Here is a 25,853-nt window from a genome sequence, read left to right as displayed (position 1 = left end):
GTCAGAACTGGAACAGAACCTGATAAGCTAGGGACCATGATCTAACACTGCCAGGACTGTTATAAATGCAAACAGTGGCAGTATCAAAACAGTACCCAACAGCACCGGAAGAGTGGTAGGGGTACCATTTGATCTAACAGTACCTGAATCAGTACTGGAACAAAGGTAAAACATAAACAAGATTAATATAACAAGGCAGTAGTACCAGAGCTAAAGCGGAAATGTAACTGCTTAAATAACTTGACAGGCCAAGCACGTTGCAGGTATTTCTGTGCACCTTCAACTACAAATGCTGTTAGCATGGATCAACGTTTCATCATTCTAGTAGGCAGTAAAACTAACACTGAGTGGCCTTCCAGTGAATGTAGTGGTTAATGTGTGAAAAAATATGTGCCAGGGCTCTCGTCAGGAGGCAGTTTGCACCAGCCCATTGCCCCTATTAGAGCCGCCTATAATAGAACTATTAACCATGAAACCCTATAAGTGAGGTGAGGATTTAGCGTAACGGCCAGAGCTCCCGAATTTAGAGCTGGGGAACCAGGTTTGAGTCTTGGCGTAGGCTCAACGTCCTGTGATTCTGAGAAAATCACTTACTCTCCCTGTGCCTCCAAAAACATTAATGTGTCCTCAACTGGTGCTCGTGCAAAGCGCTCCAATATCTTTGGGTCGAGTTTGTGCTATGAGCGCCGATGTTGACAATTAAGAGATGGTGCCCTGCACAGGACACCACAAGCTCAAATGAAGCCCTGAGTGAATGACGTCACAACATCATTCAAACCCCCAGCTGACAACATCAAACAAAGCAACATTTTAGAATGCTTATTGTTGATGACTTTCATAAATGTAAGACTGGGTAGAGAGATCTGCTTTTTCCCTACACCGTATGGCCCCTGTAACACCCATTATTCAAGTGCCTAGCCCCGGATCTTCTTACTTTGACATGAACAGTTGCCAAAGAACCGTGCCCGTTCCTGTTCCGGACTCCGTAAAACATTTCCAAAAATAAAAACCAAGCCATGCTCTCCAGCTTCTGTGTTACGCACATTTCCAATCCACACAATGCCTTGAGTGTGCCATTTCCGAGGTTGCTTAGTCTTCCAATTCGGCACACCTCGTGCGAAATGCACCAAAAACCTGGCCACTCGTTCAGTACCTCCATACCTACTGTGGCCAAGATCATACAGGACAGCTTCAATCTATACTAGTTCTTTATCCAACACAGCACTGCATGCCGGGATTTGTATGCCTAAACCTATAAAGGGGAGTCACTGCAGGTGTATGAACGCTGGATTAAACGTACTGTTGATTATTTAAACGTGAAAAGTAATTGAAGGTTTCATGTATGCTATGAAAACTCTTGGCAGCTCTGAGGCTCCCGCTGAAATTGATATTTTAGAAGGCAGCAACCGGAAACCGGTCAAAAGTAAGAGAGCACTAGAACCCGGTTAGTTAAGACTGACAGGAGAGATGACAAAGCTCTGTGTAACAGTGTAACACACTTCACACCTCTAAGTCCCTGATGGCCAGGGGGACCCTGGGTTTGGAAGGGGCTCAGCAGACCACAGGGACAGTAGAAGGGTGAGCGGAGGACTGAGGCTGGAAAGGGGTTTCAAAGGCTAACTGGGGGCATGGAGGGCTAGGAGGGTGCAGGAGTGGCAGGCGGAAGGGAAGGGAAGGCGGGGCAGAGGTTAGAGGGGCACTGAGGCTGTAGGGGGGGCAGGTAGATCGGACCTTGGTGCTACCGGGGTTAGAAGAGTCCCAAGGCTGCAGCGGATTCGGTTGGAAGAACCCCAAAACTGCTTCGGACTCAGAGCTTCATTGCTGCTCTTCGAGAGGAAGTACACACTAGGTGGGATGGATCAGAGACTGAAAGACGAGTCAAATACTGACCAGAACCGGCGGCCGCAAAGCCCGTGTTCAACTCTGTTCCATGTGTCTGAAGCAGCCGAACAGGAAACGGATACATGGGCATAGAAAGGGGACTTTTTTTGTTACCAAAGGAAAGTGACTATCCCATTCCAAGATGGCAGCAGGACCAGCCCAGGGTGAAGGTGGAATCGGATCAACACACTGTAGGAAGTGGCTAGCCCATGTCGCGCTCTAGCAATGCTGTCGCTGCTCGCCCTTCTCACTGCTTCCCCTCCAGCCCAGCAACACGGGCTCTCCCCTCCCCAAACACTAAGCAAAGCCCCGTGCTTCTGCCGGCAGCCCCATTGTCTCCTCTGATGTGTCAGCAGTTTACCTCCTGGTGTGGACGCGGCGCAAAGAAATCAAGCATCGCTGTGCAGAATGTAGACGCAGCTCGAAGTAATCAAGCACAGCTGTGCAGAAAATATGAAAGGCGCACGGCCTCCCGTATCCACCTCCTTGCTTAGGGAGTGGGAGGGGTCATGGCGACTGGCTGTGTAACAAGAGTAGGCGGCTGGAGGAGCCGAGCCGGCGCGGGTCCCTGTACAGGCTGGAAGACCTCAGCCTACTGAGAACAACAAGGAGCGAGGGGCGCGAACCAGGCGCCATGGGAAAAAAAAAAAGTAGTGCCTACATTTAAAGATGCCTCCCTTCCGCGCAATTTAACAGTAGTTGATCGATGCTGCTTCCGCCAGAAACGGAAGAAAACGGAAATTACGTGACGGACCACCAGCCAACAAAGAGCACGTTAAGAAGAGCAATGACCGATTTCACCAATGGTAAGTGAGGAAGTAAAGAGAAATGCAATGGGTGGAGTTTAACTAGCAATGCTGATTACTTAATGCCTCGTAGAGGCAGCGCATGCGCTGCCCTATGCGAGACCTAAAAACGGACATATATGATTGATTGTGATACAGGCACCCTGAAAAGAAGAACAGTTCTGTCGGAGTCAGCGCTATGCTTTCTTTCCCCAGAAAATGTTCATCAATAAGAGTAGGACGACTGTGTTGCACGCAAGTCAGATCTTGTATGTTGCTGGGATATTCAGAGCTCTCTTATCATATGTAGTCATGTATAATCCTTAATTTGTAAGGAAAAAACAGATTGGAGTGCAGTGGGTGGTGGAGTCGGGAGTTTTTGCTAGGAGTCCTCGAGCAGGGTTTTTTTTCATCCCGGCTTTATACTTTTCTCTCTTTCTACTACTCCTTTCGCATTGTGCTCCCTCTTTGCAACCTCTCGTGAGATTTGTTTGTACTCACAAAACTCCAGCAAGATTCCCAAGGCCTGGCTGGGTACCAAACGCAGCCTGGCAAACTTTGGCAGACTAGCCCTAGTACTGCACGTGGCATGTTCGAAAAAACTGTAAATACGGTGTGCTTTACAATACATTCTTTATTATAGAACCATGTCCAATCATTTCATAGATGTATGGAGATTGGCGACGTGGCTGCATGGCTCCACGAACGGAGAGTTGGGGGGGATGGGTGAGGGGGGATGGGGTTGGGGGATGGGTGAGGAGTGGGTGGATTAACTAATTGAAGAACGGATCAAAGTTAACTGATACTTTTAGCTGCGTGGAGCAAATGGTTTCAATGGACAGATCAGGGCTGGGTGGTCTGGTTTTCATTTTAGCTTCTGCTTTATAGCATCAATCTCCCCAAATACTATCCCCACTACTCCTTATGAAACACGCAGAGCTCGAATGTATTTAACACAGCACATTGATTTATCTCCTCAAAGAATTGAATACAATGCATTAAGCCTTGATCTAAAATCAGAGAGAGTGGAGATAACCATGTGGTGCTCAATTTGCACAATGTAAAACCAGGAACGCGTGTATCAATCCTGCCTTCCACTTGACCACAGTATGTGATCCTAGGGAATTGCCTTTTTGCACAGCGCTGACTCTTCCTTCATCATCACATGAGACCTCCTTTAAATAATCAGTTCAGGATGTGCCCTGCACTAAAATAAAAGCCTGCAATGTTGTTCCATCCGCAGTAACACCCTAGGCCACGTATAGGGGGCAAAAGACAACTGACTTCCCTCAATGTTCACTAATAGCATTGTCATCTGGGCAGTGGCAGAGGGACATGGATGTTTCTAAGTTCATGACTGCACTGACTTCTAACAGCTGTCCTCAGTGTAATGGTATAATTTAATGTTCTAAACTAAAAGGCATTTGCAATGACCACATTATACAAGCACTCGCCTTTTTGAATTTTGAAATGTCTTAGTCATAAATGTACTAGATTCTCTGAGTCAAACAACAGCAGACCCTCTCAACTCCATGTCCCATTAACCTCTGAATGTCAGCATAACTCATGGCTCTCTGCAAAAGAGAGAAACCAAATAAATGCAAAAGCAAATGAATTTGAAGCGAGCGTGGTCCACCTGGCACGTTTTAAAACCAGTTCTTCTGAAGTGCTGCAGCCAGGAAACACAGCCGCCCTCCTCCAACAGTAGAACTGGCCCCCACCCTACAGCCCACCGGGAAAACACCTAGTGCATGGTACATCCTGTCTGACCCTAAAGTTCCTTGAAGTATCACTGGAGCATCACAAAGCCTCATGAGAGAGTTGCTAGATGACCAGCAATACAAATAGATTTGTTATGTTATGTTACCTGTATTTTTATAGCACACTAATCACCTACAAGGGTATCCAGGCACTTGTGGTAGGTCCGTGAGGTCTGCACCTAAGGGCTTACTAAAAGAGCCAGGTCTTCAGCTTCTTGCAGAATTCAAGAAGGGAGAGGGAGAATATGATGTGTTGAGAGTGGTTGTTACAGGCGTTGGGAGCCAGGTATGAAAAGGCATGCCCCTGATCTGCTTTTATGTGTGTGTGGGGTGTCTGCTAGTGTGAGTCCAGTAGAGTGGAGTTGTCTGGAAGGTTAGTGGAAATGAATGTGGCTGTTCAGGGAGGCAGGACATGTGTTGTGGACTGCTTTGTAGGTGTAGGTGAGGAATTTGAAATGTGTGCACTTGTATATCGGGAGCCAGTGGGGTTCCTTAGGATGAGGTGTGATGTGACTCGACATTAAATGTTGAGGATAAGCCTGGCTGCTGCGTTCTGGAGGGTCTGAAGTCTTCTTGTGAGGTGACTGGTTATTCTAGCAAATAGAGTGTTCCGGTAGCTCAGTCTGCTGACGATAAGGGCTTGGATGAATGTTATATTCCAGAAAAATCCAAGAACAAATTGTAGAAAAATAGTAGTTTAATAAGAGGACAAAAAGTATAGACCAGTCAGTAAGTACAGCGTAGTAGAAGTGACACTATGGAACTCTGCACCTCTACCTTCCAGAATCCAGGAGATTCTACATACAATTTAAAGGTACAGATAAACAATACACAGTAATAGGGAAGAATGCAACACATCTCTTCCCTTAACAATTAGACGTAATCCCTCATTCTGCTGGGAGGCTTCATCATCCGAGGGTCAGTTTTTACTCTTGAAGAAATAGAGTCAGGTTCTTTAGAAAAGTTGGATTTCTTAACAAATGGAGCAGGAGGCAAACAACATTTGGCAACACGTTTAACATTCCAAACTCTCCCATCTTGTGTCATGACAGAATTTAGATATACTTTGACAACTTTAATGGGAGATCCAAATTTAGCATACCCTTTAATATTGAAACCTGGTTTTCTCACTTTGACCCAGTCACCAACAACAAATGAAGGTATTCTTACTTTCTTCCGTGCATCATAAATTTCCTTCATTTTCTCTTGCTTTTGCTGGATTTTAAATTTTACTTGTTCTAAATTGTCTGTAACAATTTCCTTTGACATTTTATTTTTGATCCACCAAGGACACAACTTAGAAACCGGTTCTCTACCCCTAAGCAATTTGAAAGGACTCAAATTAGTTGTACTATGTGGAGTTATACGGTACGCCCACAACTTTTCCCTAAGAACAAGTTTCCAATCTCTCCCTGAGTTTTTTACTATTTCAAAACCATCTTTTAGCACCCTATTGAACCTCTCAACTTGACCATTTCCTTGAGGTTCATATAGAGCCGTAGTATTATGCTTAATATTATGCAGTGCTAAAAAACCTTGCATCTCATGCGACTTAAGCTGTACCCCATTGTCCGTAACAAGAACTTCTGGCACACCTTCCCTTGCAAATACTTCTCTAAAAAAATCAATGATGGTTGAAGTAGTGGCATGATGAACAAATTTAACTTCAGGCCACTTTGAATGATAATCAACGATTACCAAAGCAAAACGAGAATCCTGAGGCAAAGAATGAAATGGTCCAGATATGTCAAAAGCAATCTTTTGCCAAGGAGAATCCGGCCAAGGAACAGGCTTAAGGGGAGCAGGAAAAGTTTTCAGCATTTTATCGCTATTGGCACATTTGAAACACTCTCTCACTGTTCTATCCACAGTCTTGTCCATCCCTGGCCACCAGAAATTAGACTTTATCAACCTCTTCATGGACGACATTCCAGGATGCCCTTCATGTGCAACTCTAAGAATAACATCCCGCATCCCTTCAGGAGGAACACATTTCCCTTTTTTGAAAACAAGGTCATTTTCTACAGAAAGTTCAGAAGACACTTGCAAAAAAGAGTGAAACTCAATAGGGAGCTTTCCGCCACTAGGCCAACCCGTGAGAATGAACTCCCTAAGAAGTTTCCATGTTTTGTTCGACTCAATACTTTGGTTCCACAAGGTTTCTGAAATACCACTAAATTCCTGTGACACAAAATCAGAAATGGTGGCAATCATCTCAAAATCATTAGAATCATTTTCTTCACATGATTGAGACCTAGGAAGACGAGAAAGACAATCTGCCATAGCATTATGTCTCCCAGGAACATATTCCACTGAAAAATTATACTCTTGCAATCTGGACATGAGTCTACTAATCCTTGCAGTGGCATTCCACCCACCGCCAGGAGACAGAATAGACACAAGTGGTTTATGATCTGTCCTGAGTATAAATCTGTTGCCCCAAATAAAGTTCCGAAAATGTTCAATTCCCCACACACAACCTAACAACTCTTTCTCAATCACAGAGTATCTCCTTTCTGTTTCATTAAGAGTGCGAGAAGCAAACGCAACACACCATTCATCCTTGGCACCTTTTTTTGAGAGAACTCCCCCCAAACCAAACATACTGGCATCCACAGTGACAATGCATGTTTTATTCATGCAAAATGGTTTCAAAGTTGGAGCCTGAAGAATTTCCTTCTTTATCAATTGAAAAGCTTCCTCTTGTCTCGATGTCCAACAGAATTCAACATTTTTCCTGGTAAGTTCCCTTAGCGGTTCCATTTTGGTAGCAAAACCTCTTATAAATTTACTATAGTACTCACAGAGTCCTGCAAAGGACAAAAGATTTTCCTTATTATCAGGAGATGGTGCTTTTGCAATGGCTTCCACTAAAGATTTTTTAGGAATTACTCCATCTCCCGTTAATGTATGTCCCAAATATTCTACACTTTTACAAAACATTTTGCATTTTTCTCGTTTCAAGGTTAACCCACTTCGCTCTAAGCGTTTGCAAACTTCCTTTAAATGTTCCTTATGTTTTTGAGAATTTGGAGAAAAGACAAGAATATCATCTTGAAAACACCTTACAAAATCTTCCACATCCTTAAAAATGTGATACATAGCTCTCTGAAAAACAGATGCCGCGGAGGCTAAACCAAACGGCATTCTTTTATACTGAAACAGACCTTGGGGTGTCAGGAAAGCAGTGTAACCCTTGGAGTCCTCAGTAGGAGCAATCTGGTGATACGCAGACCGCAAATCAAAAGTAGAAAAGATCTTAGCCCCATCCAGCATCGAAACTACTTCATTGATGTTGGGTAAAGGATGGCAGTCCACTATTATATTAGCATTTAGTGCTCTTAAGTCTACACATAATCTGAAACTTTTATCTGATTTCCTGGCAAGAACAATGGAGAAACCCATTCAGAGGACTCCACTTCCTCTATTATGCCATCATCAATGAGCCCTTGTAGAAGTTTTTTTAAGTCTTCTCTAATGCAAATGGGTACATTTCTAAGTTTTTGCTGAACTGGAGAGGTACCTTCCTTAATCCTAATTTTGTGTGAAAATTCGTTGAGCTTTCATAACCCATCAGAAAACACTTTTGGAAAAAGTTTAACAATGTCTTCAATTTCATCCGTGAAACTTACACTTTCACTCACTAGAGATATCAATAACACAGGATCTTGACACCTGGGATTGAGCATTATTCCCAGAGACCATTGATCTCTCCACCCTAACACATTCACTCCTTTTACAGCAACATACATCTTAATAAAGGCAGTTCGTCCCTTGAATTCAATTTTCGTTTCAACAAACCCATCCATTTCAATAATGGATCCATCAAAGGCTCTTGCTACAATATCTGATTTTTTAAGGCCATCAACTGAAAATATTCCTTCAAAACGATCAAAAAACATATCTCTAGTGACAATTGTCCAAGGGGACCCTGAGTCCGCCATAAGCTCCAATTCTACATCTTGTACATACACTAAACACTTGGGAGGTTTCAGTTCATTGTCATTCAAACCTATATCATCACCTTCTATGGACAACAACATTCCTCCAACATACCCCTCACTTTTATTCTCACTAGACTCTGCGTTAATGCTCGAGACCCTACTCTTAGTATTACTGCTCTCACAGCTTCTAGGATCCCTACAGACAGAAGCAAAATGTCCACGCCTACCACATTTCTTGCACTCCCTATTAAGGGCAGGACATTTGGGAAAAAAAGCACCATGATTTGAGTTTCCACACTTGAAACAGCGAAAAACACTCTCAGGTCTCTTGTCAAATGCCTGACTAAATTGACTCTTTTGATAGGTTCCAACACCATCACGTGTCGACATGGTACTATGACTATTATGTTGTAGATCTTTTTTTACTGCACAAACCTCATCTCTAGTCCCTTTATCATCCTTATGTAAACATTTTATCCATTTTTCTGACTGTTCAAGTGCCTTAGACGTTTTGATGACTTCATTCAGATCAGGATCTCCCAAGATCCATAAATGTTCTTGGGTTTTTTTACTTTTGATATGCACGATGATTTGATCACGGATCATTTCATCGTTCATAGGACCAAAGTTACAATGTACAGATAAAGTACGTAACCCTGTGAGGAAATCATCAAAATTCTCACTTTCCTGTTGCGCCCTAGTATAGAATTTATACCTGTTTAGCGCAACACTAAAAGTGGGCTTAAATCTAACTTCTATCCTATGTAACGCTTCTTCAAAAACGTTTCTGTCCCCACCACCATCAGTTTCTGGAAGGGTTCTATAAACAAGCTGCCCTTCTGACCCTAGACAATGTAAAAATATGTTTTTTTTTCTTTCCGCAGAAAGCCTGTCACCATCTATAGCCTTGAGGTAAGTAAGGAATTCCTCCTTCCATCTGGACCAGGGAATAGGAGGCTCTCCTTTAACTTGAAGAAATTTGGCTGGAGGATCAAACTGCATTTTTTTTTAAATGTCCTAAATATGAATTAATGGATTAATAGAATGGTGCACAATGTCAATCAAAACAGCAAATATCAATATACAGGTACAAACACACAAAAAAAAAATTATGTATTCATTTAACTGTAACTTTCTAGAAAAATGCGTATAATAATATGCTAGGAAGTTGAATGACAAAATTCCCTAAAATAACGAGAATTCACACCGCTGAAAGTTAATGATCCTCTTGAGAGTTCAGCTGAAGAGGACACTTCAGGACAAACACTTGTAGATTGTAGGCTGAAATATGGATCTGGCTTGAACAAAGACTGGCACTGCACCTTACTACTCTCTGACTGGACTTGAAGTAGATTGATCAGCTAACAATCTACTTTGGAGTCTGCTGTCATTTGGCAATTCAAGATTCATGTTTCAGTCATTCGATTATATCCTTCTTCTTTAGATGTGAAAAAAGTTATGTTACCTCCGTTTAAGAGCTATCAGGGACTATCACCACTGTTTGTAAGCACGAAACAAAAGCACCGTAGTTAGATGTAATGCCGCCGTGATTAAATCGAACTTCCCCTTCTCCTTCCGTGGATGCAGTCGTGACTGTGTGCGTTGCTAGGAGACCAAGTAACAAAATGGCTTCCTTGCGCAACATGCGTCCTTTGCGTGTAACACGCGATGACGAACACCGCCCCACAGAGAAGGAAGGAAGAACTCAGCAAAAGAAGAATCCGGGAAACGGCAAGCTTCTGTTGCGAAGAAACACGAGATGGAATCCTCTTGGTGATCAAGTAATAGCAACTTCAAACGGTCATGAGGTAACCTTTCCGCTGTGATATATTTGACGTTTTTTTTTGTAGTTTGCAGATGTAGCGTGCAAATGAAACGGAGAAAAAAAAAATTTGAAGCTTGAATTCTTGGGAAAACGAGGTGAAATACAGAAAAAAAAAAAAATGCCCAAAATTTATAAGTCCAGGTTTTCTTTGTAGAATGGATTCGATGCCCTTCAACTCGTCGCCAATTTAAATGTTATATTATATATACCTTCCAGAATCCAGGAGATTCTACATACAATTTAAAGGTACAGATAAACAATACACAGTAATAGGGAAGAATGCAACAATGACCTTTTTTCTCGTTGCTGCCTGGTAGCCACTTGAAAATCTTCATCATTCTCAGGGTGGTGAAGCAGGATAAGGCAAATGTGTTTACTTGGGATGACATGTTCAGCTTGTTGTCTATAGTGATCACTAGGTTTCTTGCTTGTGAGTTGGGCATTGGGGGAGGACCGAGATCTGTAGGCCATGACATGGAGTCCCAACACAAGACCTCTTTTCTGAATACCACCTCTTCTGTCTTGTCCATGTTCAGTTTGAGGCAGTTGGACTTCATCCAGGTGGCCACATTGGTCTGCATGAAGTGTTCGTTTTTTTTGTCCCAGAGGAACAGTATCAGCTGTGTGCAATTTGCATATGTGAGGATGTTTATGTTGTGAGTCTGGACAACATCTGCCAGTGGAGTCATGTATATGTTGAAAAGCACAAGGCTGAGGGAGGTGCCCTGTGGGATTCTGCAAATGAGTTCCAGTGCTTCAGTGGAGTAGAGTGACATGTTAATGGTTTGGGTTGAGGAAGGTCCAGATCCACTTGAGGGCATGTCCAGGAATGCCCGGTTCATGGAGTCTGTGGACCAGAAACAGGTGGGAGATGGTAAAGAAGGCTGCTGCCAGGTCTAGGAGGATGAGGGCTGCGGTTTTCCCTTCAGGGATCATCCGAGTGTCATCTGTTACTGCTATGAGGGTGGTTCCATTGCTGTGGTTTTGTCTATAACCTGATTGAGTGACACTGAGAAGCCAATGATTGGTAATGCGGTCAGAGAGGCATTTGATGCCTTTCTTCAAGACTTTGGTAGGGCAAGGAAGCAGGGATATCAGTCGGTAGTAGGAAAGTTTGTTTGGGCCGGCTGAGGGCTTCTTTAGGAGGTCGTTGATGGCTGCATGTTTGCATGGGTTCAGAAAAGTGGTTGTGCTGATGGATGTGTTGAGGATGGGGTTGAAACCTTTGCTGACGGAGACCACTCCTCTGATGAAGGCAGGATGGGGCAAGGGTCCAACGGGGCCTTGGAGTGTAGGTATTCATGATTGCTATGGTTTTCTCTGTGATGAAGGAGCCCATGTGGTTATTGTGTTTTCTTCATTTGTCACTGGGAGACTTCTGGTGAGATTTAAGGGGTCTGGTTGTGGGGTGAAGCTGCTGTATATGGTTGTGATCTTGCTGCAGAAGAAGTTTGAGAGGTTGTTACACAGGGCTGATCTTTCCAGTGACTGCTGTAGGTGTGGTGAAATCCTTGACAATTGTAAATATATTTTTGCTGCTGTTGGAGCTGGTGTCTATTTGGTCTGCTAGGACCTTCCTCTTGATTTCTCAAATAAGTTGGTGGTCTTTCCTCAGAGTGGCTTTGAAAGTGTCTTTTTCCACTTCTCCTTGTCTAGTTCCCCATTTTTGTGGCAATCAATTGCAGTGTTATTTGGACATTCTGAGGTATTCTTTGTACCAGCTGGCTTGCATTCTTGTTTTTGTTGTGTGGCTTTGTCCTGGGGAGGAAGGGAGAGGGGGCCAGGGTGTCTCATTTGTTGAAATCATCAATGTTGCATGCTAGGTAGCTCATGAGTTGTGGCTTGTTCTTTTGGAGGGTATAGGCCTTAACTACTTCTGCTAGGTTTTCCAGTCTCTGCACCCTGAGTCTACTGTGGCAGTTCTTCTGTGCTGGTGGATGTTGATCGTGAAACTGATTATGGTGTGGTCAGTCCAGGTGATAGGCCTGAGTGTGTTGATCATGATGTTGATGGATGTGAAGTTGGGGTCTAGGATGTGTCCAGTGGTGTGGATGGGGTTGGGTTAGTCCCAGGTTGCTGAGGATTTCCAGGAGTGTGACTGAGTTGGTATCAGTCTGCTGTTCTAGATAGAAATTGAGGTCTCTTGGGAGGATGTATGCACTGGGATTGAGGATTAGTGGCCCGATGAAGTTCGTAATGTTGCTTGTGAAATTGGCTCAGGAGTCTTGGGGAAGGTAGACTAGGGTTCCAGTTATGATGAAGTTTGCGGTAATTTGTATTTTAAAATGTAGATGTTCCATGTAGTTTGTCCCGGCTTCTGTGGAGGTGGTGCAGCTAAAAGGGTCCTTGAAAATGATGGAGATTCCTCCTTTGGGCCTGTTTTGGGTGTTGAGGAGAATGCCCGATATCGGTGTGTGGGGCGTATGTGTGTTTTTTGGTGGTTGTTTGTGTGTCTTGATGTGGGTGTGGTTGTGGTAGGTGGCTTTTGGAGCTGCAGTTGGTGTGATAGCGGGCCCAAAAGAGTGAGAGGGAAAGCACAAAAAGATCAAAAAGAGAGAGTGAGCAGAAAAGCAGCACAAGAAGGTAACAAAAAAGAGAGTGAGAGGAAAAGTGGCACTAAAAGTTCACAAATAGAGTGAGTGAGAGAAAAAGCAGCACACAAAGGGTCAAACAGAGAGAGTAAATGACACCAGAAAAACTAACAAACGAGTTGGAGGAATAGCACAAACGGTCATAAAGGGTGAGTCAGAGGCATAAGGGTGGGAGAGAGAGCCAGTAAGCAAGTGGGAGAGAAAAGAAGCGGGTGCTTCGAGGTGCTGGAGCCGGGTCCACAAGGACCATGACCAGCAGCGGTCCGTGGAGGGAGTTCGTGGGGCGGAAAGGTGGGGCGGGGGGTACTAAACACCAGAACATGGATAATTGGAGGTAAGTAAACAATTAAATAAATAAAACGAATTTCGGAGCGTGCCCTGCATCACAAAATGCGGTGCAGCGCGCGGTACGAAATTCGTTTTATTTATTTAATTGTTTACTTACCTTCAATTATCCATTTTCCGGTGTTTAGTACCCCCCCACCCTGGCCCTCCCCCGCCCCGCCTTTCCGCCCCACGGAACTCCCTCCACAGACCGCTGCTGACCATGACCGGTCAGAGGACTGGTCACAGATATGTCTATGGGAAGGCTGGACCTACGCACTTGTTTAATTGCTGGTCAATAAGTAGGTCCTGGGAGGGGGACCTATAGAAACAAGATAGATTTCCCTTTTGGCAAGTTAGACATTCTTAAAACTTATCCCATTTCCACAAAAAATGTTCCATACCTTGTCACTGCTATTGGCATTGACGAGGTGTGGGTGTAGGAAATGAGAGTGGCTAGCATCCTCTCAAGTCAGGTTGTGAGATAACTGGCAGTGGTAGCAGTACTAGTCTAGTCCGCAGGTACTCCTTTGTGGAAACTGTGAACTGGTGAATGGTGGGGTCGATTTAGACGCATGTGTGTACTTTAGAAAATGCAGGTTTCTCTTGTGCTGAGCCTCTGATGTTCATCTCAGACATCCCAGTCTCCATGTAAACCTTTACTGTCCCCCTTCCTGAAACCTGTGCACTTGGCATGTTTCACAGGTGTCCAGCACATTTTTACAGAATAGGTTTATCCTATCCTGGGAGAAAGGGTGTTCACTATCAATCACTAAAGCAAATATGATTTGCTTTTTCATAATGTCAATGTATTTAAAGTATTGAAGATAAATTGGATTGTGAAAAAACTCATATCGTAAATATCTAAAGACATGTTCTTCAGTAGAAATATATTTAATTTGCACAAAGTGTTTAGACAGTGCACATCATTAAACCAATTCACACATTTCATACTATACCAGACCAAAACTCTTTGAATGTATCTCAAACCAACTACAGGGCCCTGTCAAATGGCCACAGCTCCCATTATTGAAAATGGATACATTGCAAAAGAGCTGGGTTCCAATTGCATACAAATAACACTTCCACTGTTAGTACATTGTGACTTTTTGAGAAGAATATAAATTATAACAAAATATCCCAGGTATATAACAGTTTATGCTCCTTCATTATCCAGGAGGAAACGTCGGTTTTTTGGGCATATCAGGAAAGTATGTCTACCATCTTCTTTAGCACAAACTATGTAGGTCAGATGATGAATGATGGAAACACAATGCGATGCTTCAGATAAACTGCATTATCACATGCTTAAGAATTATAGAAAATTGAACTATTGTCTTGGAGATGAAACACATGCCACATCAATATTTTATATGTGAAGAGTTTAGTGTGAAGTTCAACATTTAATCATAAATAGCTTCAGAACTTCCGCTCTTCACATTTTTGAAGTGTATAGGCCTTGGACCACAATATTGTGATCAGAATAATGACCTCAAGAATTTCAAGACCATAATATCGACTCCAAATGTTTCAAAAATCGATATTATGGTCTTAATATTACAGCAGGTTGATATTTTGCAGCTCGATATAGTGACATAGTGTTAGAAATTGAGGTTTCTGGTTGGCAGAGTATACACCCTGTCCAAGCAAGAGCCACAATCCTAGTCAGGGTAAGTCATATACACAGCCTAAATTAAGCTGTACTCACTCCCTAGTGGCTTGGCACAGAGCAGTCAGGTTTAACTTAAGAGGCAATGTGTAAAGTATTTGTGGCACACTTAAATCACAGTAACACAATGAAAACATCACTGCGTCAAAGTCAAGCCTTGCAGTCGGTGAATAGGGACCGGCGCTGCATCGTCATTGAACCTCACAGTTGGCATTTGCTTCGTGCTCGAATCGGCACTGCGTCGGCATCAGAGGGCACTGCGTCGGTTCCGATCGGCACAAAGGCATCACTTAATCGATTTGTGCAGAAATCAGCTGCAAAACTAATTTATGAGGGCCAGAACTGGAGGGGGGCACCTCAGGCAAGGGTGGGATTCCCATATTGCAGAGTCCACCAGCACCAGCAGAATTACAAGAAGTCTTCTATTACCCTGAGACTTCAGGAGGCAAGCTAGCAAGCCCTTGGAGAAACTTGGGTTCAAGGACGTCGCGAGCAGGTCTAGTGCCTCTTACTCCTAGGAAGGAAGCAGCAGGCCAACACAGCAGAGCAGGTTGCAAAGTGGCAGTCCCTTCTACAGCACAGCAATCAGAAAACAGCAGGCCAGTGCAGTCCAGCTGCTCTTCTTCCAGGCAGAAAATCCTTGGTTCCAGCAAAGTTATGATCTGGTGGTGTCAGGAGTCCAGTACTTATACCCAAATGTGCCTATGAAGTTGTGGAGATGTCAAAGAGGCCTTTGACGATCACAAAGTCCCTGCCTTACCTGGCTCTAGACTCACTACAGGGGTGTATGCAGCTCTTTGTGTGGCGACAGGCATTCCCCTGTTAGGTGCAAGTGTCAGCTCCTCCCTCCCAAACTACTGCAGGAAGGTACATCAGCCTGGTGATGGCCCATCAGGATGCACATTTCACACCCCAGCTCAATTTGTATGACTCTCTAGAGGGAATGCACGAATCACAGCTGTCGCCCAACCCAGACGTGTATTCAGAGATAGGCAGAGCCACAGAATGGTTAAAGTAAGAAAATGTCAACTTTCTAAAAGTGGCATTTTCAGGCTTACAATTTAAAAACTCACTTCACCATAAGTTGTGACTTTAAATTGTGAGTCAAGAGACACCAAACTCTAAATCTCTATCTTTTCCCAATTGGAAATTAAACTTAAAAGATGTTTTAAGGCAATCCCAGTGTTAACCTATAAGGGAGAGATAGGATTAGCGGTAGTGAAAAATTAAGTTAGCAGTTCTTCACTGTCAGGACATGTATAACTCAAAAGTACATGTCCTACCTTTTAAATACACTGCACCCTGCCTATAGGGCTGCCTAAAGCCAACCTTAGGGATGACTTATATGTAATAAAAGGGAAGGTTTGGGCTTGGCAAGTAGGTTAACTTGCCAGGTCACATATGGCAGTTTAAACTGTACACACAGGCTCTGCAGTGGTGGCCTGAGACATGATTAAAGGCCACTAGAGTGAGTGGCAAAATCAGTGCTGCACACCCACTAGTAGCATTTCATTTACAGGTCATGGGCAGGTATGGGGTACTTTACTATGGACTTACAAGTAAATTAAATATGCCAATTGTGGATAAGCTAATGTTGCCATAATTAGAGTACATAGCACAGGCACTTTAGCACTGGCTAGAAGTGGTAACGTTCCCAAAATCCTAAAGCCAGGAAAAACAAGGTGAGAAGAAAAGGGAGGAGGAAGGCAAAAAGGTTGGGGATGACCCTGCAGAAAAGGCCATCTCCAACACATAGAATCAGTGCTATTATTCTACACTGCACTGCAGTTTATGGTTTTGGTGTATTTTCTGAAGGTCACGTTTATATTTCCCATTTCTCAATGTATTTAGTCCAAATGCATAACCAGTCTTCTTTTTGACGGTACCTCTGGCCTATTATGTGTTACTTAGACACAGTCACAAACAATATCTCACCCTATGATATCAAACCTAATCCAAAATCCCCTGCAGGCATAGTTTATTTATTTTCATATCAGTGCTGAAAAGCTCAGTCTACCTAACTCCTCCTCTGTCCATCAACCCTAGGGAGGGTGACAAGGAGAAAACTCCACACACTCCATCCTACTATCAGAAGACACTATCATCCACTATATCTCATTGAGAGAAATATATTCCACTGTCCCATCTGCTCTGTGACATCTCTTCAATCTTGAGGAACAAGGAAAACTAATGATTTTCTGAATACCGTTAAAGAAGGTTTAGATGCTTTTGAAAATAAATAGGTGAGTATTATGCTTTCTGGACTCTTACTGCTCACCAGTAGCAAAGAAACATCAGACATATTTCTTTGTAGAAATCTACAACTCCTGTGAGTATTATAGTAGACATCAGCAGCATTCCAACCAACAGACATCAACAATATCAACACTATGAGCTCCACCTCTTCCTCTTTTATTTGATGCAAAACTCCTCTTATAGCTTCTTGCCTCAACACTTCTGCTCCTCTTCAGGGTTTCCTCTCTTTCAGACCAAAGATTAAACATAATAGTTAGGTTCTTTATTCTGTCTTCTGCAGATCCTCCAGATGCCCTAAGAACAAACAGCAATCAAACTCATCAGCCCTGGCGGGAAAACAAACGCATAGCCTAGAACAATTTAATCGTATTTTAATTGAACGATAACCTTTCAAGTGTGCACAGCAATCAAACAAATCTTCATACTATATCAGTAAACAATCAAGACATCTCTTGATACCCCCATACTTTCTGTTTTACTCCATACGTCTATTGGAAGGGATAATGCCTTCCACCGTCACTTTAATAAAATCTATATCATTTTTTTATGGTGTCCAGATAATCCTTTTTTTATTACAAGACATAAAGGCTTCCATTATGCTGGTTCAATGCTTACACAGAACCACTCCTTCAATAGATTTGAAAGAGAAGTTTTTTAAAGACCAGACCAATATGCGGAAGAGTGGTTACCTAATATGCGATTTTCTGTGAATTGCAATTAGGAAATTGCTATTCCTAATGTATGAAACTCATAGAGTTTTATTTAGCGATTCCTAATGGGTCTCAAATAGGCCTACCTAATGAATATTAATGAGGTAGGTCGCAATTTGAGCCCATCAGGAATCAACACCGTCAGAGGGAGGGTGGCCTGCTAAGGCAGCATACCACCATGTCTGTGATTGCTTTTAAATAAGGCAGTCTGTTTTTAAAAAAATGTAACCCATTGTCCTTGAAGGAAAATGAGATGCGCTTTAAAAGAAAAGTTTATTTTTTTATATTTTGTTTATTGAAGAAGATGCAGTGGTCCCATGGACCACTGCCTTCTCTTAAACAACATTTATTTTTTACATTCACAAATGGAAAGAGGTCCCAAGGGTACCCTTTCCCATTTGCGCATACATTAACACTACATTTCAGTAGTCGGTAAATTATTCATGTTTTGCGACTGGAATTCGGTGGCAAAATATAAATACATACCATTCCGATTCGGTATTTGTAAGGGACGCCCCTTCCAAATACCGAATTGGTGTTTGGTTGCAAACCAAAATTGTGATTCGGTAACTGGCTACTGAATTGCATTTAGGGTACATACCAAAATGCTTTTTGAGGTCGCCAACAGGCAGATTCTGTAAATTGGTCTATTTGTGACAGGGAAAAAGCTTGATTTTTGTGGTCCCAAATCCCAAGACTCGTCAGCTGGCTTCATGATATCTCCTAAACATGTACCCACCTGCAACGACTTTGAGGCCCAAGTGCATCTAACAGAGTGTGCTCCAAACCAAAACACATAAACTCCAGCTTGTTGCATGGCCCATTTCATCAACCATGCTAAGATGGGACAAGCCAACGCTTGATGAGGTGGTTTCATGGCTATTAGTAACTATCTAAAGCCAATGAGCGTAATATTGTTAGTTTGTCTCTTGTATACTTTTATACATCTCTTCACACACATTTTGCATTTCAATGAAAACGCAGGACAGGAAACTGCCTAGAGCTTGCCTTTGAAATCAGGAAAGTGACCTCTTTTAGATTTTGGATGTTACACTCTGCCATCTGAAACTCATCACCAAGAAATTAGATATAAACGTGGCACTAGTTTCTCCAATAATTCTTTGATTGTCAAAAAATCACTAACAGGCCACTCTGAAAATAAACAGAAGATTTTGTTCACATCCCATAAACATTCATAAAGAGGCTGAGGAGGCACTGTCAATCTGACCCCTTTCAATAGTCTACAAAGTAAATGTGTTTGCCTGCAGGTCCACCCCTGCATATGTGTGACCCACCATACAAGATTATGGTGCTATAAGCTTTTTATTCTGAACTAAAGATAATAATATATATGCTACAGCTGCTGACGTGGGATGAATACCTTGTTCCAAACTTCAGCCAGACCATCTGTCCTGTAACTCTTGAGATTACCTGGGGTCCATGATACTTTGATGAGCAACTCAGAGTGCAGGGAAAGGTCTCTGATGCCCCAAAGTTTCTGAAATTTTACATGCCACTAGCCTGAAAAGCCCACCCTTCGCAGAGGATGGTTTTCTCTACATGGAGTCACTCAATATGAACTGATGCTGAGGTAAAAGTATTGGAGGGGTTACCAACAATTCCAGCAAATCTGGATAGTCATTCTAGTTTGTCCACTGCAGGTTAATTAAAATCGACTCTGGCATTAGTTTGTCTCCTGACATGCGCTACCATCTTCAAAGTCATCCAAAATGGGGTAAATGCTTAATTCAGCTATGGACCCCAATCTTAAAGAAAGGTGATGTTGCTGCAACCTCTGATTTGAGCCTCTTGCTGCAGCATTGTCTCATCTGATAGGTCAGGTAGATGCAAACAGATCTGTGTGACTGTTGGACTTGCAACTGCTGCATTATTCTTGGATTTAACTTCCAGTCATGGCTGTCTGGAAGTGACAATGTTCAGTTTGCAACTTGGTTACATAGGCATGGTAAGAATTTTGCCACCATCGATATATGTCCTTCCAGAAAAAAGTGCCAAAACCCCATTTGTTAACTTGGTGAATATTCTCAATCTCCTTCCTCCTGAATGACCAATTTATTGAACTGCCAACACATTGCCCATCCTTAAGTGGACTCAGTGTATCTTGTCTTTGGCAAAGTCTTTTATTACTAAAGGTCCTGTCAACAGCTCAAGGCAGCTTATATGAAGCACCACCTCTTTGTTCAACTGCGTCCTCCGATTGCTAAGCCTCCGCAATGGGCTTCCTACCCTGCTCAATTAGCATCCAAGTCTAACACCATGTCTGGTTTCATACCAAATATTCGCTCACACTGTGAACGGATATTTCATACATCCGTATTGATGGCTATGAATATTAGACCCTCATTTATAGCTTGCGATTCTATCGTCTAAGCTATTTTACGGTGTAGTTCACTAACAGAAGACGAAAACAATTTGTCTACGAGGTATGTCAAAATGACTATCTATGTATGATAGTCCTATGTCTCCCCCACCCGAATATGGTGAAAAAGGAGTGAAAAAGGAGTGAAAGGAGTGTTGGTGCCTCACGGTAGCGCCACCAAGGAGGGTTAAGCAGGATGGTACTCGCCTGCTACCTCAATTTCTCATCATCAGCTACCAACACTCCAAAAGCAGGAAACTGTGTCTGATACTAGTGATAAACTGAATAGGTGCTAAGGTGTATATTCAAGAAAGAAAAAAGAAAGAGAAACTGTGCTAAGATGTGTGCACCGTCTCAAACCCCTAGGTGATATATAATAATATCTAAAAAAGCTAGATCACACTGGCTTGCATACTTTATTCTAAGCTGCGTGATAGCTCATATGTTAAAAATGCCGACATGTTTCGTTACCATTGGACAACACTCACGGCAACTTCTTCAGGGCGTGGGGTCTATTCGATTCACCCTGCACCTCAATTTTTTCGTTTAAAAACCATTCTGTGGGAGACAAAAAGAGAATATACACACACACAACAGCACAACTGGGTTGGTAACCTGTTAAAAATAGGGCAATTGTCCTATGAATAGTCTTATGGAACCCCCCATATGGCATATATTTACCAGGGTGTAGCCCGCCATGGGCATACCTTTACCCTTGGGACCTTGCGGCTCTCTGTGCGCGTTCAAGGCACCACTTGCTCCACTCCAAACGTGAGTCTGTAATGTATAATACATGATAAAAGATACATGCTTACTCCCGTTTTTGTATCTCATTTGTGGGTAATATGGGTGTGTCCCCCTCCCGTTTCAGATGATGCCTCCATAACTCCGGAAATCATTGCCTGCACATTAGACATCCCCTATAGAAATGGTGATGCCCCTCCTTCTCCACACTACCTCGTTTTGTATTCCAAACTCAGTATAATCAAATCTCCCCTCGTTAGCCTGTCTCGAGTCCAAATCCCCAAGATTCACGCTGTCTAACAACACTCACCGTGCAACTGTTCGTAACTGGCGTTTACTCAGCCCAGGAACAACACGATCGTTCCACGGCGCTGTTTAAAAGCGTAATAGCGCGTACCATGTGACTGTACTACGCTAATGAGAGAGCTCGGTAGTGAAAGCGGGGCGCCATTTTGTAATGGGCAATGAAAGCTAGGCTCGCCATGAAAATAAACCTCATTATTGATTTACTCTAAGCCTGCCTAGCCGCTTTTCGAGTTAGATATCTTTTAGTCAATCTACTTATCGTCCCACCAAGATACAGTGCTCGGTATGGTATAAAAAAGAAAGAAGAAGGACTTAGTGTGGTACAGAAAGTGGAGTGGCCATATTGCAATGGGCAATGTCTTATTGTATCTATCTGCATTTATTGGCATGCTTATTTTGCCGAGTGTCCCAAGTGGTATACTTCCTAGGTTATTCCTATAAGTGTATATCCGAATCTGCTTGCCTCACAGATAGGGATAAAATGTACAAAACCTTCAGTGTCAAGTAGTTGGCAGCTGCGATCAGTGGTCATGGTTTGAATGTACTGAGGTAGCGTTACTGGCACTAATGACTCATTCATGACATGTGCTACATGTTTACTCCTTACACTACTGGTATAACCTCGATGACCATAAATTCAAATGATAAATCATGCAATCACCTTGCTCCATTCTATAAGGTCATTTAGTCCATTCTGGTCCACTCCCTCTTGATAAATCCATCGTGCTTCCCTATTGCTTAGTCTAGATTCAATACTGTATTGATCCCCTGTAACTCTTTCAAGAACAACCCAGCGCACTTCTTGCGCCGTATGTTTTAGCGTTTGAAAATGTTGCACCAGTTTGGTGCTCAATTTTCCTGCACGGAGTGTGCTTAGGTGTTCCTGTATTCTTGTTTTTACCTTTCTGGTGGTAAGGCCGATGTAATGAAGCTCACAGGGGCATGTCAATCTGTAAATTACATGCGAGGTGTTACAATTGCTAAATTTATTTAGGAACCAGATCTTGTTGTTTTTGAGAGTGACACTTTTAGTTTGTGATGTAAATACGCAAACCGAGCAATTGCCACATGGGTAATGCCCGGAGGGGATGTTGGTTTCACGTGGACTTATTTTGGGTCTGGTGTGGACCAGCCGGTCCCGAATATTCGCAGACCTTTTGAATGCGAAACGAGGAGGGGGCATCTGCATATTGGTGGTACTGAGCAGATGCCAGTGCCTCCGGATGATTTGCCTGATTTTTGTGGAAAGTGGTCCAAAGGTAGTAACCACTGGGATGCATTCTCCTTTCTCCTTTTTGGTTTTTTCCAACAGGGCTGCACGAGGGGTGTTAAATGCTCGTTTTTTAGCCTGTCTTATGACCTTCCTAGGGTAAGCTCGGTCCTGTAGTTTAATGGCCAAGATGTTTGATTGTGCAGAGTATTCCTGTGTGGTGGAGCAGTTTCGACGGTATCTAAGAAACTGTCCCACGGGCAAGTTGTCCCGGAGGGCCCTCGGGTGGTAGGAGCTGTAATGTAAAAGAGAATTTTTGTCCGTTGGTTTATGGTGGACCGTGGTCACCAACCTGTCGTCTTCAGCTAGGATGTCTAAATCCAAATAGACTGCTCTAGTTTTACTCACTTCCCAGGTGAACTTTAAGCACTCATCCAAACCATTGAGCCAGGCCAGAAAGTCATTTAGTTCTGTCTCGGTCCCTTCCCATATACAAAGTATATCATCTATATATCTCTTCCAGAGGACAATGTTCCTCTGGAAGAGATTAGTGTCTGTATCGATGTGATAGGCTTCGAACTGGCCCACATAAATGCAGGCCAGACTAGGGGCGAATGTAGCCCCCATCGAAGCCCCCGACACTTGGAGATATATCTGATCTTTACATGAGAAGAAATTTTGGGTCAATGCAATTTCTATGCATTGAAGGACAAAGGTTTGGGGGCAGTCATAGAACCATTCAGAGTCCCTCAGGGCACGCGCCGCTGCCACCAGCGTGGCCTCCTGAGGGATGCTGGTATACAGCGATTCTATGTCGATGGTGACTAGAAATTGGTTAGTTGGATTATACGAGACATTCTCCAGAATTCTCAACACGTCCGTGGTATCCTGGACATATGAGGGTTGGTTGATGACACATTCCCTGAGAAAAAAGTCTGCAAACTGGGAAAGAGGTTCTAGTAGCGACTGGATACCGGAGACTATCGGTCGTCCGGGCGGAGGCTGTTGTTTTTTATGAATTTTGGGTACGATATAGAATGCCGGCATCCTAGGTTTTGTGTTAATCAGGAATTCGGCTTCCCTATACGTAATCCATTTCTTTTCTTTAGCCTCAGTTACCAGTTGGACAATGGTCGCCTGCAAGTCATTGGTTGGGTCCCGCGCTAAGGGTCTATAATTGCAGCGGTTCCCCAACAGCCTAGCCACCTCTGTGTCGTAGTCAAGTGTGTCCATCACTACGACCGCCCCGCCTTTATCGGCTGGCTTGATGGTGATTGTTTGGTTATTTTGTAGGCTTGTCAATGCCTGCCAATCTCTAGAACCTCTCTCATCTCCCTCGTGAAAGCATGTATTTTCTTCATGGATAATTGTAGAATTTTGAATCCAAATGTACTGTGAAGTGCAAAACTTCTACTCTTTGAGCTGGTGTCAGGACTACTTTGTCCCAGTTTACCACAAAGCTAGGTTCTGTTACAAAGAGATTCACACAGAGACCTGTTGCCGAAGCACAGCTTCTTCTTGTGCCAGAAAGATCATGTTGTGCAAATAAATTAACAACTGGACTCCTCTTGTTCGCCGTAACACTGGCACTGGTTTGAGCAACTTCACAAAGCACAACCAAGTCGACTACAAGCCAAATGGCAGACTGGAAAATTCCCATTTCCACCTGTTACAATGGAATAGCAGAACCCGGTGCAGTTACTCCCAAATAATAGCCACTAAATACACATCTTTTAAGTCCAGACATGGATTACAGTTCTGTTCATAAAGTATAGAAGGTGGATATCCTCCCAGTGGTGATACAGTAGCCATTGATCCAGTTCTTCGAAATTTATGACCGACTACATCTATGTTGAATCTATCTTGGAGACAAAAACAAATTGCTCATGAAGTGAGTCACCAAAACATCTGAGTGCACAATGGACCTTGTGTCCACCAGCTTTTGCACCTCCTGGGCCATTAACCCTGCCATCTCTCATGCAAAGGTGACCCGGGTGAGGTACATGGCTGTACTAAATAAACTCCAGGTGAAACACTTCAACTGTCTGCAAAATCCACGCAACCTGTGAGCAAGCTAGTAGGCAGAAAATTAAAATACCCACACTTTAAACCGAACCTCTTATGGCACCAAGCTAATGAAGCAATTCATTATGACCCTCCCCAGAAGAGTGCACTTGTCCCTTCCATCAAAGCATTTAACCATTCAACCTTTCGTATTTCCATCTTCCCACTGATATCCAGTATTAAATTCTCACTCATTTGCACTCATTCACTCGTACTCATTCTCATTCTGATTTTCTCATACTTTCTCACTCATGCCTACTTGCACTCATTCATTCTCAATCCCTTATTTTAACTCACTTTGACTCACTCATTCATTTATACTCACGTTTAATCACAGTCACTCTTAACATAACTCATTCATACTTTCCCACTCACAATAACTTGCAATCACTCTTACTCATTCTTGCTTATACTCACTCTAACTCACTCATTCTCACTCACAGATTCACTCACTGTTGCTCATGCTCATTTTCAATCACAGTCTCTAGCACTCCTCACACTCATTCCTATTCATTCTCAGTTACCCATTCTCTCAATTGCAGTCACTCTTTCTCAAACCCACTAATTCACTATGATTCACTCATGTACCCTGACAATCAATCTCACTCATTCTCACTCACTGACCGACTCTGTAAATGTTTGCATATAGACACGCTCTTACAAACATAAGTTCTTTCTCACAGAAACACACCTGCAAACGTGCACACAACATATATTTAAAAGCATTTAACTATCTCAGCTGCCAGTAAAGGTATCTTTTCACCTCCTGGAGCTCCATTTTTTATTACAATATTAGTAAATAATAAAATAATATTAAACATTGCTGTATTAAAAAATGCAGTGCTTAATTTGTGAAAAAATAAATGCAGGTGCCCAAAATTGTTCCATGGATGGTAGAACCCTGTTATCCCTTTGCTGCCAGCCGCTTCCATCACTGGCGCCCCCGTTGCCCGATTGGAAAATGTGCAAAACTAAATGTGGGCTAGCGATTAAAATGAGAAACCCCAGCTTCTTCAAAAGGGGACTTGGCAGATGGAAGTTCCTCACTGTGAAAACTTATAAAAATGCTGCCAAATGGAGAATTCTATAATGCATAACTTTCCCAGGTGAATTTGTCAAGGGATATGGCTCTCTATAGACCAGTGTTATTGTTGAGATACCCTAAAGTTTGCTGCAGTGCTAAGAGGCAGGAAGAATACCCTCATCCCCAATAGGTGACCTAGGTCAAAAGTGAAATACTTTCACCCTCCAGCACATGCCAATATCCATGTTCGGTCCTAAAAAAGAAGCGTACTCGCGAGCAGCAGGAAGATAGAAGTAGTGGTTACTACGGACATGCAAGAAGAAAAAAAAAGATAATCACGGAAGCACGAGGATTCCCTCCTTCCTAATGAGATATATTTA

General features: G+C 42.9%; 1 protein-coding gene across 1 annotated transcript in view; it reads right to left on the bottom strand.

The window, feature by feature from the left end:
• Positions 1–1,986, bottom strand: part of PDZK1IP1 (PDZK1 interacting protein 1) — a 131,336-nt gene extending 129,350 nt beyond the window's left edge. Inside the window, exon 1 of the mRNA XM_085602686.1 lies at positions 1,891–1,986. Coding sequence (XP_085458812.1) covers positions 1,891–1,972 — 82 coding nt within the window. The 5' untranslated portion in view covers positions 1,973–1,986. The remainder of the gene's footprint in view (positions 1–1,890) is intronic.
• Between the last annotated feature and the right edge of the window lie 23,867 nt (positions 1,987–25,853).

This window comes from Triturus cristatus, chromosome 4_2, assembly GCF_964204655.1.
Source record: "Triturus cristatus chromosome 4_2, aTriCri1.1, whole genome shotgun sequence".
NCBI classification, from domain to species: domain Eukaryota; kingdom Metazoa; phylum Chordata; class Amphibia; order Caudata; family Salamandridae; genus Triturus; species Triturus cristatus.
The sequence above is the reverse complement of the archived record's forward strand: the minus strand, read 5'-3'. Positions and strand labels throughout refer to the sequence as shown.